This window comes from Pezoporus flaviventris, unplaced genomic scaffold (genome assembly GCF_033815535.1).
Source record: "Pezoporus flaviventris isolate CSIRO_AGI_PZ_B2104156 unplaced genomic scaffold, CSIRO_AGI_Pfla_v1 ptg000002l, whole genome shotgun sequence".
Taxonomy (NCBI): Eukaryota; Metazoa; Chordata; class Aves; order Psittaciformes; family Psittacidae; genus Pezoporus; species Pezoporus flaviventris.
This window is the reverse complement of record NW_026892550.1, coordinates 62,052,426-62,068,715: the sequence shown is the minus strand read 5'-3', so window position 1 is coordinate 62,068,715 and position 16,290 is coordinate 62,052,426. Positions and strand designations below refer to the sequence as shown.

The window sequence follows — 16,290 nt, the reverse complement described above, 5'->3', positions numbered from 1 at the left end:
GAGATAAAGTAGATATATTTAAACCCCCTTTTTCTTGTTACTGCTAGCTATTGAACATCTTCACACACTGCACCTTTGTAATATATTTCTTCAAGGAATCAGACTATGTAGAAATTTAAAATAGAAACTTGAGTTTTTTTTTTTCTCTAGAGGCAGTGCTGGAGTGATTGATGTTCTTGCTGAATTCCCTTGTAACCTTCTGTTATGTGGGAAGTTTTTTTTACTCTGACTTGGCTACGGGCTTCTTTGAAATTTTGTTCTGTGCAGAAAGCATCAGCTAACTTAATTGGCATAAGCACTCCAGAGCTGTTTACTACGGTTTACTGGATAACTGTTCCCTTTGCCTTTGTCCCCACTAGTTTATCAGCTGTGACTGTTGCTCATGGTCAGACCCAATGTATTTCCTGTGATTTGTGAATTGGGAGCATTGGTGGCAGGCTGCTTTAGCTGAAGTCTTGTATTTGTGAATGCAGGCAGGTTTCCATCACACCTTTGCCTGGCTTCTGGCCTTCCCTGACTTGGGACACAAGGGCTCTCAGTCTTCTAGGCCAGCAGTCAGGGTTATTTGAGCCTAAAGGCTTGTTATCTCAGGAACTGGGGAGTACTGGTTTTATTCCCAGAATTAAAGGCTTAATTTAGATTGTTTAAAGCCAAGTAATCTGAAATCTTCATGTGCTCTTTTTGTGCGCTGGCTTTCAGCCTGGAAGTAAGTAGTCATGGAGAGTTGTAAGTTCTCGAAGTTCATCTTTGCAGTCTGACTCAGCAGCGTGTTTGGGGCTTGGAGTCCTGTCCTCTGTAGTAGGATGGCTGTAACTGTTCAGTAGCATAATGTAGTGGAAAATTTAGAAACTTTATGGCTGTTTTAGCTTTCCTACTGACGACCTCACAGAACCTGTCTGTGGTGTTTGGGAATTACTGTGTCTTCTTGTCTCAGCTGTAAGGTTGCAGTAGTGTAACTTTGCAAAACCTGAATTTTGAAACTTGAAACTGGTCTTGGAAAACTGTTGTGGAATGAATAACAAGTTGCCTTAATTCCATATGCGGAATCATATAGACTCTGTTATTAAAAAAAGGTTGCAGATAAAGAAAGGGTACCAAGTAATCCTTTATGTGGCTCGATTCCTTTTCCAAAGTCATAAAAAGCTTACAGATAACCAGGGGATCAGATAGATAAATTACAGCCATTTTCTCGTATTGTAAAACTTCCGTATTTTCAGTAAGCAATGTAGGAGGATGTCTCCCACTTCCTTTCAAGTTATGCAGTTTCCAAGTGCTGTATGAATTATCAGTTCCTATCTGTGGGTTGAGGCCTTTGTACAAAACCCTCCAAAGCCTTGATCTCAGGAATATGAGAAAACAGTTTGACGTGAGATTCTGCAGATGTTCTGGCACAGGGCTGTGGCAGCTGCTTTTGCCTCATCCCACAGTTTTCTTGGAGCTTTCTGGCTTTTCACATATGGTCACTCCCTTGTTTTGCCCTTTCAGAAGAGTGACTTTTGGATCTGTGCTCAGCCGTTCCCTGTTGGCAGTAGTTTGGAGGCACTTTTGTTGGCTGTGGTGAGTCTGATAGTGCTGGTACATACTTCAGCCTCAGTCCTGGTGCCTTTGCCCTCAGGCCCCTCGATGCAGTGGTCCCTTCGAGATCTTATGTTCTTGCTCAGGGCAAGCTGCCTCTGGCTGAATGACTTGCTGCCCTCTTCCTCTGTGGTGTGAAGGCGTTGCTTGGGGGAATGGCATGTGCTCTCACAGAGCTGTCTCGATGCTGCACTGCTAACAAATGTTTTGTGCTGATGGTCACCTCTGTGGCTTTCTTTGTCTAAGACTTGCCTCTCAGTCAATAGCTTTCAAGAGGTTCATTCTCTGTTTGTTAGCAGGAGAAGCTAAGTCTTGACATGAGAAAGTGGCATGCCCAAGGGAAATGGGAGCTAAGTATCCTGAGCAGCAGCCCAGTGCCCTTCACAACAGTACTCCTGCTGACAGAGTTTTACAGGCTCAGGTATGGCAGGAAGAAACTGCATTGATAGCAAAACCAGTTGCAGTCAGTAGACTTGTTTGGGTTAAAATGATCCTGAGAACAGAGCTTTTGGGCTTTGGACTTCATTGGTGAAACGACTGTCATCTGGAAGGTTGCTGGCCTCCAAGCACAATAACATGAGATGCCTGTTTTGTTCTAAGTGTGCCTGCAGGTTTGGGGGAAAGCTAGTGCTCTTAATGCCTGATGTACAGGTGAACCAAGAATTGTTCCTTTGGTTCTATAGAGTTAATTGTCTGATGGAAAACATTTGTAAAAGTAAGAAACCATGTAGATCCTTTCATTCTAGTGTGTCCATAACTTTATTCTTTCACAAGTATAGGTTTTAGTATTGATGAAATGGTACCTTGATCTAGGATTACACTGGGGTGTAGTTGAAGGCAATTCAAGTTTTTAGCATAGGCTCAGACTTGTACCTCACATGCCAGTAAAGGCCTTGATCAACCTAGATCTGGGCTTGCTGGTATATTTTAAACACAAACGTGAAGTTTCCTTGACCTGATCGTCAGGAGGATCCCTACAAATTTGTATTTGGCTGGAAATCGTAATATTTAAAGAGTCTCATTTTCTTGTGTGTAAGTGGCATCTTGAAATACTGTGATCTTGGCTGCTTCCATTTGTAAAGGGTCTGTTGAGTTCAGGTGGCTTGATGCATACCAAGATACTCAAGGGAATCTGCTGTGATGTGGTAGTGCAGCTCTGCTCACAGGGACCAGAAACAGACTGGGTTTTGTGTCATCTGAAGTCCAGTTCCTGTTTTCAGCAGGCCACTAGTCATATGCTGCCATGATTGAAATCTGGCAGATCTTCATGTTTGTTTCTGGGTTGTACTAACTTGGTTTTGAAAGCTGTATCATCTTTAAACACTTACTCTGTCCAGAATGGTATTTGTGAATTGCAGGACACTTCACAAAATTTAACCTATATATTTTGCTCTGCCTCTTGACATTTTAAAGACATGATAAAGGTACAGTGCTTTAAAGGTCTATCTAAGGGAAAAAATAGCTCCTTAGTTTTTGCAAATAAGGCAAAAAATAGGAAAGCTAGAGAGATACTTTTAAAAAAGTAAAGCATGCATCTCATGAAATGCATTGAAATATCTTCAGTATTGGCAAACTGAAGAGGCTGTTCTTATTTCAAGTACATAAACGGTGGGTGGGGGACTAATGTATAAGAAGATTAACTGATTTATTTTAATGATGTTCCTTTTTGGTTTAATTTTCATCATTTTTTTCTGCTTTGTTGAGGCTTGACCTTATAGTGTTTCTATTACTGGAAGAGTAATTTTTTTCTCAGCTTTTGTTGTCTCTTGCTTTGGTGAAACATTCTGCTCTAAAGCTGGGGATCTTGAGCTGTAATTTAACATCTTTACTTAATCTCTGATAAATGAGGTCTGGGTCAGTCTTTAGAAGTGGTTTAATGCAGCTGACGTAACTGTATTGGCGCATGCTCTTGGTAAAATGAGTCATTTGTAGGAGCAGCGGCTTGCATAAGCTGAGCATAACTGGAGTGCTAGTGGGGTTCCCTTAAAAAATACCCTGTTGTGGCTCTACTGTGGTTGGGGCTGACAAATTCCTTTCTAAATCTGTGCAGCCTGTGCTAGGCTTTGCTGTTCTGTGAAGACAAAAATGTATCTTGCATTTTATAAGCTTTACTCAAAAAATCTCGATGCCTGGGTGGTGAGGGGCTTTTTTTTATTGTTTTAAAAGGTTTTTCTTTATGCTGCAAGTAGATGTTTTAACTACTGTAAAAAAAACTCCACAACCTGAATCCCTGAAAGTGACATCAGTAAATTTTCCCCATCTCACCTGTGAAGGAAGTTCCTCCCGCCCTGTGCTGATGAATTGGAGGGAAATGCTTTTTTCAGCTGATAAAAAGAAATAAAATTCCATGCCCTTCCCAAAGGAGGAATTCAACAATTGGACAAGTGGCGTGGGACCATGTGTTGGTTTGTAAAAGGATATAGTTTGTAAAGATGTTTCCTTTGATGCCTGTGATGAATATAGATGTGTTTCCGTTGGAGAGGGTTTTGATTAAATTATGCAATTAGAGCTGACCAGACAGATCTAAATATAGGAAGAGGTTTCAGTTATCCTGCCTTTGTGTGTATTAACACACCCACACAGATGTGTGTTTGTTATTGTTGTAAACAACACCTGTTTTCTAAAGACAGTTCAAAAAGTCAGGAAAGGGAATGGTCTTTGTGGAAAAAGGGAGTTATGCAGGAGTTTTATGATTAAAGGGAAAAAACCTCCACTGTTTTCCTCAGCTTTTTGACCTTTTAGAAAAGGACTTCCAACTTTAATAGCTAGAATAGTCATGGCATCTTTGCGGATATCTCATGTTCACAAAGCTGTAGTCAGTTCTCCAAAGCTGGCTGTCAGTTGTCCTGCATTTGTCAGGATATTTCCTGTGTCATCTAACAATGCTTGGCCAAGCTCCTTGCACACTTCTGTACTCCATAGTGCTCCTCATGCCTGGTGGGACAATGTGTGGAGTTAAATACCGACCAGCACAAGAGGATAAACCTGCCCCAAATTTCACAGTGAAATACCCACTAGGATGGCTGGTAACTCATTCTGTCTCATAACAACTGTTCATATAACTTTTTCTTTGTAATGTTTTGTCTTAATTCAAGAATTTCTTTGAGCTCTTCAGCTTGGAGAGAGTGTGAAAAATGAAGATCATTTTCTTCATAGTATTTGGGGGTGGGGAAGCACACCTCATGAACACCAATCTGGCAAGTTTTGTGGTTCATAGCGTTTTATTCATTTTATAGGTTATTTCAGTGAAGCTCATGGTTTTGTAATCCCACCTGTGCTGGAGTTTTGACTGAATCATCAAATTACAGTTCCTTCCTGACTTCAGTCAAAATATTAAATTGCTGTTTTAGAGTTATCTTTGATAACACATTCGATTTAGTCCCAACTGCTTGCCAACACCAGAAGGGATTTGTCCACACCTGAGTGTACCTTTTGATGTATCCTACTTGTACTAACCCTGGTGTGCAATAGGCTTATCCATCTTCCTGACCAAGTAATTTGGCAAAGTTGGTGTTAGATTTTTTTTCTGTGGTCTTGGCAAGTCAAACTAGCATGGCAAGGAGACAAGTGGGTGTTGGAGGAAGAGCTGGCAGTTTGTGACTTTGTGGAGTCTTATAGTTCATCTGAACACAGGAATGCATAAAATTCAGCAGTGCAAGCTAGAAATCTACCATTGTTTCTCAACTCTGGTGAGAACTGCATGATTTGAGGATCTGGTGATCATTTAAGAGGCTGTATGTGTTAAGTGTTTTTTGTAAACAGGCAGGAGCTGTCCTTTAATGAAGGTGTAGGTATGACTCTTGCGAGATGTGTTCAAATTCGTTTCCAGTACAGTTTTTAATACATCAAAACAGTTGCAAAGGCATTGTGAAGAAGTAATCTTGATCAGAAAAAGGGCAGATTTAATTCTTGATGCATCTCTTAACTGGGAAAGCACCTTTGCTATGTTCTTTACTCACAATTACGCATTTGCTTACAAAGACTTATGCCATTTTAGTGGAATTGTAACACAGGATTCAGTTTCTAATGTATATGGAAACTTGGTATTTTCTCTGGAGATGCAATAGTGAAGACAAAAATAAATCTTTCATATCTAGTAACTTCAATTTGAGAAGGCAAAGTACAAATCCAGAAAACCTATAAGAAGAATTTGCTGCTGTTTTACTCTTGGAATTGGCATAATGGAGACTTCAAGGGCAAGGAGGACCTTGCCTGCCAGGAGCTGAGTGGTGTAGATGGAGGAAAAGCTGTGGTTCGTTGTAGAAACTGGCTGGACATTGTGTACTTGGTTTGAACTGTGGTGAGCATTGGGAAGGAGCTGTCAGATAATGATAGTATGAAGTTATTTCTTCATGCTCTGAAGTAATTGGGCAGTGGGGGTTTTATTGTTTGGGTCACTGTTACCCCACTCGTCTCTCTCAGTAAAACATACGCTGGCCCTACTCCCTCATTTTGACCAAGTGGTGAATCTGCTCTTTGGTGTTCAGGTCACACTCAGAACTCATAGATTTGATTTGTCTTATCAAGTAAGTTAGAAGTTGTACAAGTCCTTCTTCTAAAGTCAAATGTTACTGCCCTGTTGGGAACATGTAGGTGTTTCTTACAAGAAGCTCTACGAGCTGCTGTTACAGTTAGCTGGGGTGCAGTCAGCACCTGCTCTTTACATAACACTCTTGCTTTCCTACTGCCTGCTGAACTAAAGGGTGCATGTAGGTACCTAAAAGGATTTTCTCTCTGGGCAGGAAAATGATATATGGGAGGTTTTCTTGGAAGGGAATCCCTCAGGCAAGTAGCATGAGCAGTGGGCCTAGAGGAGGTTTCACAGACCTGGGTTTTTGGTTTCTCAGGATCCAAGGCAGAGAGAGGCTGCTTCACAGAACAGGCTGGAAATACCCTCCCTGCCGTTACTGGGCATAAGTAAGGGAGGTCTAATGCAGCTTGAGGGGAAAAAAGCTGCCAACTTCCAATAAAGATGTTAAAAGTGTTTCAGCACCAGTATGCTCCTGTTTCCTCAAATAATATGATATGTGTCAGAAATTAACACAGAATCACGTATTTGTTTTCTTTAATTCTTTCTGCCATGCCAAGAAGACACGTAAAAAAGTTTTGGTTTTCTTCTTCTTTTCCTATTTCAGAAATACAAGGGGAGCCAAGTCAGGTGCTGTATAAACTCTCTAAGGAGTTTTGCAGTACTTTGAAATGAAACTTGATTTCTTTTGCATCTGTATTGTAATGCCACTGAGTCTTCTACTGGATTTCTGTGCATTTTTCCAAGATGAGCAAGATCTGATCTTCTACTATAAGAAAGTGCAAAGAAAGAACTTTTTGATTAAAACCAGAGTAATTCAGCAGAAGACTCTGGACTTTTGTTTTACAAGTCACATCTCTTGAAGAAAGAAGTCAAAGCGTTTTGCTGTTTGCTCTAGAGAATAGGGAGTCAGAGGAAGTTAGTGCACAAGCTTTGTAACACATTCTAGCGTTACAGCTGCTTAGACTGTGTGCTTAGTAAGACATAGAAATCATTCTTGCAGGAGTAAAGTGACAGCTCCCTGGCTTCTATGCCAAAATCTGATCTTTTTTTTTCTGTTTGTAAAAAAGCTCTAAATACTGTACTGAGTACATGAGTTGCTGAAAAGATGTGTCTTTCAGAGAAAGTAAGTTACTAAATATTTTTGAGAAGCAAATTAAAAATCTCTCTGCTTGTTATTCCTTTATATTGTCAGTAAATAATGGACTCTAGGAAGAGGTACATTGAATAAGTAAGATAAATTGAATTTTTGTACTGTAGTCAAAGGCTAGGCAGTTTTCTCTCTTACAATTATGTAGATTCTCTTCACTGTGGTTCCTGCCACTTATGTCAAACTGCTGAGTGTATATTAAAAATATTTAAAAGAATACTTTTTGCCTGCATCACTGAGCCTGTAATACAAACAATGAAATTAGTAGAAAAGTTAGAACTGCTTCTTGTTTGCCTGAAACTTGGGCTAGGATTTGTTTCACTTCCCATCCTCCAGGAGAGGATCATCTAATAGTCCTAACCCTTTCTCCACCCACCAAAACCAGTCATTTATGCAAAGTGAGACAGTTTCCTATGGGCTCTCCTTTGGGAATTTGAAAACATTCTCTTTGAATATTTTACTGTCAGCTTAGTATTGCTGACAGAATTAACTATCCCTTCTTTGAGGGCTAGAAAAATAGAACATTCCATGACATTTTGCCTAAATATATTTGTTTAAATACAAGGCTGGCAAAACATCTATATCTGTAATGCTCACCTTTTTTCTTTTTTTTTTTTTTATTAGCTTCTCACAGGCTTCGTACAGGTTTGTATGTAGTCCAAAGACTACAAAAGAGACGGCAGCAGTGAAGGAAGACAAATAAAGCAACATTGGCATTTAAAATAAATTTGTTGATTTCAACTCATCTATCACCAGGCAGAACATGTAATAAAAAGTGCATGGGTTTTGATATGTAAAGAGTGGCAGATAAGTGGGTAACAACTCGATTTCCTTTAAACTGACTCCAGGCTGCCATTTGGGGGGTGTCCTGTCACTTGGTTTAGGCTTCTGTTTCACCCATACCTTGTGAATAAACATACCCTTCAAGGGCTGGTGGTCCTTCAGTTACTGGAAATACTAACTCCCACTTTTCCAGAAGGGCACAACGTATTTGGGGAAGAAGCATGCAGGCTGTGTCATCTGCTGACTCGTGGTTTAATCTTTATTTTGCACTTCCAGCTGATAAGACCACTTTGTGCAAAAGTTAATACAGGAAATGATGCCCTGCAAAAACCAAGAGTGACAGAAAGGGAAACGGAATGTACTGGCAAGAGCTCAGCACTCTGGATGTGCTCTCTGCTTCTTGGAAATTAAAAACTCCACCTACACTGCCTTTTAAACTTTTTTTTAGCTTAATGCTGGTATTGGAGTTTAGTGTGTGGAGTGTACAGTAGCCTGTGGGTTTTCTCCCCTTTTACTTTATCTTGTGGCTTGTTCAGGGTTTGCAGTGTGCTTAGATTTGCAGGCAGGACTTCAGCAGGAGTCCCTGAGCTGGAGGCCTGTGGCCAGCTAGGTCCTGCTGAGCTGCATTACTTCCAAGCATATCCACAGTACCTGATACTGCTCCTTCTGCTCCTATTGGATTTCTTGCCACAGTTGTTGCGACAGATGCCAGCTGTTAAGATAATACGTTTGATTGTGATGGTGAAATAGTTTTATGATTTTGGGAGTGTGATGTGTGTATGTTGGGAGGATTTGATCCAAAAACTTTGGAAAATCTGTTCCTACGGCCTGACTACTCGGGGCTGCAGCTGAATGTCATCTTAGTCTTTGCTGAGTTTGTATGCTACTAGCTCATGTTAGGGTTGCATTTTCAGGCTAGTATAAACACAGTCTTACTAGACAGGCAAGTAGGTTGGCCACTTATTTTTAAAGTAGTTTGGTGAAAATGGGTCAGGCCTAGGTAGAACCATGTCTGCAGTCATTGTTAATGTTGACAGAAGTTTGGATCAAGATTTATACTTCATACTTCCTTTTTGATTAGAACTTCAATCAATTCAAGTCTCTTAAATATTTTTTTGTTTCATTTGAATAAATGTGAAGTAGAAAGCTCGGCTTGATTTCTTCACGATACACCACTGGAATTTCTAACTTTTGTGTGTGGAACCTGTACATTTTGTGTGAAATAACATTTATGATTTTAAGAGCAGCAATCTTTTCTTAGTATAACTATGGAATTGTGTCTGATGTGGGTGTGCTGCCTCCTATTCTCTGTGTGTGTGTAGGTTGCTGGTTGTTTAGGGGTTTTTGTGTCTTTCTGATGGCAACAAAAACATTCATATCCTTTTCCCCTTCTCCCTTCCTCTGCAACCTGTTGGTATCCAGTCCAGGATGCGTTTCCTGTCTGTCTTCATGCTCTGTTTGAAAATTGGTGGGTTAGTGCTCTTTGTCTCATTTTCTCCTCCCTGACAGTGCAGGGTCTCTCTTGCTTCCCTTGGCAGAGCCTTTTGGCTGATCCCAGCCTGGACAAGTGTGAAACAACAGGGACTTCTTCATACGTGGTGTTCCTCTCCTTCTTCACCCATTGCTGCATTCCATTTCATGTTTCCCAAGTCAAGGACCACTGTGCTGCCTGAAATCTTCTTATCAGGACTTCCTTGTCCTTCCCACTCTTTCATATGTCCATGAGTGCACTGGGCAGGCAACGTGCTCAGCTTGCAGTGGGAAGGGTCAGGATGTAATCAGTAAAAGTTCATGATATCTTTCCCTCACAGTCTGCTTATGAGCTATGTGAGGGATTTTTAGTGTGATGAGAAAGTGTAGTTTTCTTTCTTATGTGAGATGAGTGAGGGTGAAGATCTTTCTAGTTTTTTTTCTTCCTTTTGGTTTGTTCCTCAAAGCAAGCCAACTGCTTTGAGCTCAACTGGTTTTGTTTCAGATCATAGTATGTGCAAGTCTGGTGCAGTGATTTTTAAGATGCATCACTGGTATTTATATATATGGTATATATATAAAATAAATAAGTAAAGCACCAGTGATCTTGCACAGGTTCCTTGGGACATTTTGCTCTTTAAGGTCACAACAGGTAATTGGTAGACAGGAGTGCCCTTCACACTGAACAGTGAAAGATGAAATCTGGGGAGCTTGGTTTAATGCGAACTGCATTTCTAATATAGGACTAGATGATCTCCAGAGGTCCCTTCCAACCCTAACTATTCTGTGCCCTTTTGTGGAGTATGTGTGGAAACATAGCCATGTCTTCTTGTGTTTTAGCTTTTTTTTATCATGCCTTTTGTGGTACTAACTGAGGCCATGCTCAGACATCAAGCAGAAGTATTGTTTGAAGTTGGCAAATGCAGTTGCTCTCCCTCTTGCTGCCTGGCACAAAAATCCAGGGTGACCTGGGGAGAAGGATATACAGGGTTCAGCAACAGGCCCTGTGGCTTAAAGGTCTTCATCAGGTGTGCCTTGAGTACAGTTCTGGAGGCTGTCAACCCTTTTTTTTTTTTTTTTTTTTTTCGGTTGGTTTTGGTCACTTTTGTGGGTGGGTGGTGGATGTTTTAATTGTTGCTATGTTAATTTAATATTTTTTCTATCCCTCTGATATTCTCCTGTAGGTTGTTTGCCAGAAGGGTTTAGAGTCATGAGGAGGTTGTGCCTGTCAAGGGGGGATGTCAGCCCCGCCTTCCTGGGACTGGAGGACTGAAAAGGGGGAAGGACCAGAATTATTTCATACAGGCTGCTTTTAACTACTGACACAATCTGCTGTACCCTAGTGGTGGTGGAAGAACAGGAGAATCTGCTGCTTGGTTCTGTGGTACCACCACAGTGGGGTCACCATGAATGTGACAAGTTTATTCTCCTTCACCAGCCCAGCAGTGAAGAGGCTGTTGGGATGGAAGCAGGGGGATGAAGAAGAAAAATGGGCAGAAAAGGCTGTTGATGCATTAGTGAAAAAACTGAAGAAGAAAAAAGGTGCTATGGAGGAACTGGAAAAAGCATTAAGCTGTCCTGGTCAGCCCAGCAACTGTGTCACAATTCCTCGTTCCTTGGATGGTAGGCTTCAGGTTTCGCACCGGAAAGGGCTACCACATGTAATTTACTGTAGAGTGTGGCGCTGGCCGGACCTTCAAAGCCATCATGAACTGAAACCACTGGAATGCTGCGAATTTCCCTTTGGTTCAAAACAGAAGGAGGTTTGCATCAATCCCTACCACTACAAGCGGGTAGAGAGTCCTGGTAAGTTCTTCCTTGTCTGTACCTTTACACCTTATCTGAACAATGCAAAGTATGGCAATTAATCCTGTGACTGCCATCTTAAATAAGCAGAAGTGGTTGTTTGCACATGTCAGATTCTTCCTCTGCAGTTTATCTGGATGTAAGCATTAATAAGCAGTTCTCTGTTTCACATGGCAAATGCTTCACTTGTGTAAATGTTTTATCGCTATACAGAGGCATAGTCTTAATATATGCCTTAGGCTGCTAGGCTTGGTATCACCTGGTTTTGTTGGTGACCACTATCCTTCAATTAGTTTGGTTTTTACTGTGCGGACCAATGTATAAAACCCTGCAAGCTAATGTAAAGGATTACTGCAGTCTGTGCATGAAAGCCATTCTAACATATTGCAGTAGCGGTATTATTTCCAAATTACTGTTATCTTCAGTCACTTCTGTTTCTTCAGACCCCTGAAGAAAATACTGTCTTTAGGATGTCCCAATTTTGTCCTTTTGAAAAGACTATAATTTTAGACAGCAGAATATAATTCCATCAGTTTAAAGCTTTGATAGCAGTGTTTCATTGTATGTGAAGTTCTACCATCAGCCTTTCTGTAAGCACAGTTTGTTTACCTGTTACCCACTTCTTTTTCAAGTTGTAACCCATTCTCGCTGTCTTCTCTTAAAAGGCCAAATCTCTTTTTGATAAATCTGTGCTAAACTTATGCAAGTTTGTTATCAGGGAATACTTACTCCCAGGGACTAAGATGAAATGTGCTTGGACACATCTACACTAGTTTCCAGCTACTGAGGTTGTACAGGGACATCTGCAGAAATGCAGTGCAGGCATGGGTGGACTTCCCCGCTTTAAATGTGTTAGGCATTCCATAAACTGCAAAGCTGCCTCTCCAGACTCGCATGGACACTTTGAGAACTACACTGAAAATCAGGTTGTTGCAAGGTTGTTTTTCTGGGGATGGACATTGCATTTGTCTTGGATCTACAACAAATAATGCATATAGAGATGTTAAATATTTCACTTTGGTGTGTTAGTATTAACTTGGAAAGCATGTGAATTGCAGAATACCCATAATGTATGTATTTATGCAGCAGAAGCTTGAACAAAGGAACTCTGCACTGGAAAAACAGTTCTTAAAAAGTTTAAAAAAAATAAAGGTTAAAATTGCTAACAATTCCATGTTAGGCAGAAGTGGGATAGTAGAATAGTTATGTCCTTTTACTGCTGGCTGTTTGCATATCTCTGTGCTAGTTGTTTACATTCAGTGTTCCAAAATATTGAAAATTAAAATTCCTGAAAGAGATTTATTCCTGTCAGATTGAGCAACAGTTGGGCTTTGTTATTGTAATGTCAAATGGCATGGTCTAACTCATTTTGCTGTAATCTTGAAAACAATTACTCAGTTTCAGAACATTCTCATTTGAACCATCTATACCATATTTAAAAATAGGTATTTGTAAACCTGTTGTCATTTTAATAAGATATGTAAATTAAAAATAGTTTAAAGTTTTCAAAAGATGGCTGAAATATGCATTTTAGTTGAGTGCTGCTAAGTAGCTTAAGTGGTTAGAAAGCTGGGGTTTGCATGTTAAGTCATCTTACGAATTTTGTGTTTGGGAAATGAAGCAAAAGTTATTAACTGTAAGCTTAAATTCTGGGTTGCTCTTTAATTGGTTTTGGATGAGGTAAAAATCTCTACATTCATGTAGCTACAGAATTTTTGTTGGGGGAAAAAAAAATTCCAAACCAGTAACTTAAGTTGGAGATGGTAGAAATAAAATGCTTTCTGTTTTGTCCAGAGAACACCCTTCTTCCGGAAAAGCTAGATATGCTGCCTAAAGGGCAGCTGGGCAGTTTTCCTGTAAGCATGCTGGTTATAATCAGTTTGACAGAGCTGGCAGAAGTATTCAGTCTTCCACAAGCTAAATGTGTTGCTTTAACCACTTAAAATATCCTGGAGGTAGCTGCTGACCAAGAGCTACTGTTGACCTCTGCTGAGGTGCCCTGTTAAATCCAGGTCTGGAGGTACAGTGTTACATGCATGATGAAGTTATGTCTTGAACTTTATAAACAGCTTGTGTGAGTGAGAGTGGGGCTGAAGCCCATTGTGGCTTTACTGAGTTCTCTGGCTGGCTGTGTAAAGGAAGAAGGGTATATATTTAGTCATCCACAGGCCTGCTGTTGTTTGGGAGGATACTACATGGGGATGGTGGGAAAGCATGGCTTTTGGAAATGGGTGGTAGCTGAACTCCTGTTTGGCTTGGAGAGCTGTGCTTCATACCTTTATGACTTCTTTTCCTGCCCCTTCCCTGTCCTTGCTGTCCTCCAAATGTCATCTTTATCTTCCTTTCCTGACAGTCACTCCCAAATTCTGCTAACCATTTTTTCCCATTTTTGCCAGGACATTAAAACACCACTATTGCTGCATAAGTGCTTACACTTTGAGATTAATGGGTAGTGGGAATTCATGCATGAGCCACTGTTTCCAGCAGTGTATGGGCACGAGCAGATATCAAGGTTTGCATTTCCAAGGCCATCATAACAGTCAGGAGGGTTTGAAATGTACTGTCTCTTGACAAAATAAAATTGAAGCTCATATTGCATATGATGCACATTTTGTGTGCAAGGTACGTCATGAAATTCTGGTCTGATAGTGTGGTCTGTATTTAAAACTCCTTTGTGCAGATCCAGTTACTGGAGAACTGAAGCGTACAGTGCATGCATTGGGTGGCATCTATGTTAACTCTTCTGGTTGTGTGTGGTTTGTTTCAGTGTTGTGTAAGTTTTGAGGAACAGATTAGCAGTAAATCCTCAAATACATAAAATCAGGCAAAGCTCTGTGTTTGGAAGTTAGTGCTATGGACGCATCACTTTTTCTCCTTGTGCCAGAGGGATGCATGGATTTTCTATCTTTATACTTTAATTCATCCTTGCTGTTCAACTTGAAGATAAGCTTGGAAAACACGAGAATTGGCATGCTGTGGTGTCTGCAAGCTGCAAATCTACACCTGAATGCAAACAGGAGATTTTTCTGTTAGTAGGGTAGATAGGAACCAGTTGTAAACAGTCAAAGGAGGTGGAAAACTATCCGCAGTCTCAAATAGGGAGCCTCCCAGTGTCCCTGAGCACAGGCTGTGCTGCTGCATCTGTGCAAAGGGGGATGTGGCATCTGGCAGGGTAAGGTGTGGTGGTACATATGAATGCCTAACCTGACCTGGAGGTTCTGTGCAGGCATGGATGCCTATCTGATCCTGCAGATCAAGAAAACTAAACGGAAAACTGCATTTTGTCACAGTTAGCTTGGCAAGCTTGGTGCCCTTGTCTCACTCTCTGTGGGGTCAGTTGGGGCAAGGCAACATGGGGGCACGGGGTGAAGGCGAGGAAGGGTGGCCTTCCTGTCATGGTCAGCTTGGTATCAGCAAGCCCCCCAGGCGATAAAGACCTGGTCCATAACTGGGTACATAAACAGCTCCTGCTCGCTGTGTTGTGCCAGCACAGCTGTTTGTGTGGCCTTTGCTGAACCGGCTCACAGTCACTTTTTCCCTCCCTGGCTGTGTTGTCTTCCAGGATGATCAGAGCAGCGCAGGGGCTTGCTGTGTGATTGGGGGAACATCAGTACTAACAGAGCCCTGCGGATGATGTGGGGAGGAGTGGAGGTAATGGAAAATGTGAGGAGAAAGTAGAGGCTGCTTTGTTGCTGGGGATGGGAACACAACCTTGTACTCGACTCTTGGGAAGAAGTATTTCCTTGAGGTGTGTTATGGTAGCTCACTGGTGCTGTTTCATATGTCTCTTGTGTGCAAAATTATTTCTGGTGCAGGGTAGTTAATGGCTGTCAAATTTCTCCTTTGGCAAGGCAAAGCAAAGCTTTTAATTAAGGAGGGCAGGGTCTAAATTTGATGCCTTTTATAAACTGGCATGCTCAGCCTAACTGGTGTGCTCACTTGGCTGAATCTGCTTTTTCTTCTCAGTGTTTTTTACTTTTGTTTTGAGATATCTGGAATTCAGGGTTGTACCTGGCTTGGGACTATCCTTAAGCATGATCAAGACTTGACAAATAATTAGGTGTAGAGTGTAGGTAGGGAGTGTGAGAAAAAAGTGAACACGATGTTCTTCATCTCTCAAAAAATGCCCCAAATAATCTCTCAGGTTTTGCTGGCGAACATGTGAAATGACGCTTGGAAGTTCTTCCTGGGATACTCCCTTCCCTTCTTTTATTCCTTTGGTTTCTGTGGAGAAACAGCCTCTGTCACTTGCCTCTCTCCTCAGTTATGTCAATAGGATCAGGTGAAAGATGTCATCCAGAATTTAGGGGGGCAGAATGGGATTTGTCTTTTAAATCTTGATCCTGTTTGCTCTAACAGCAGAACAAAAGGAATGGGATAGGGAGCATGGAAGATGAAAGGTGCTTAAATTGACACTGCTATTAAAGATGTAAAAATAAATCAGACCTATAATGTGACTTTAGGAGACGTAGTTAAGTTCTTTTGCCTTAGCTAACAGGAAGGAAGGAAGATGAAGAAACTGAATATTTCAGTTTATTAAAATACTAGTGAACACTAGCTGTTGGTTCCATCTGGTGCAGAATTGTGTTCATTTGCATCTTGCTCATCAGCCTCCTAGGAGGCTAAAGAGGATTTGAGTTTATAATATGTAACAAAGGAGGAAAAAGAGGAATTAATTTCACTTCTGTGCTTTATATGTGGAAGTAGTTGAAGGTGCAGAGTGTTTATGTAAACTCTTACATGCTGCCGCACAGCTGCATGATGTCTCCTCAGAGTGTCCAGAATCTGCTGATGCCTCCTCAGGGGTCAGGTTTGGGAAGAAACTGTGTTCATTGATCTGAGTGAGCTTAAACCTCCCTTGGGAAATGCAGTTGTTAACTTTTCAGTATTCATTTCTGGAGGTGCCTCTGATGGTCTGCTGTGTTTGCAAGATGCAGTGCTGGGGGTACTAAAACCAGTCAGTCTAGAAGCAGCCAGT

General features: G+C 41.1%; 1 protein-coding gene across 4 annotated transcripts in view; it reads left to right on the top strand.

Annotated features, from left to right (window-relative positions):
* Positions 1 to 16,290, top strand: part of SMAD1 (SMAD family member 1) — a 48,930-nt gene that overhangs the window by 10,389 nt on the left and 22,251 nt on the right. For all 4 annotated transcript variants that reach the window (XM_061441581.1, XM_061441573.1, XM_061441553.1 and 1 more), the window contains exon 2: positions 10,691 to 11,312. In XM_061441581.1, the coding sequence (XP_061297565.1) occupies positions 10,913 to 11,312 (400 nt within the window). In that variant the 5' untranslated portion in view covers positions 10,691 to 10,912. The remainder of the gene's footprint in view (positions 1 to 10,690; positions 11,313 to 16,290) is intronic.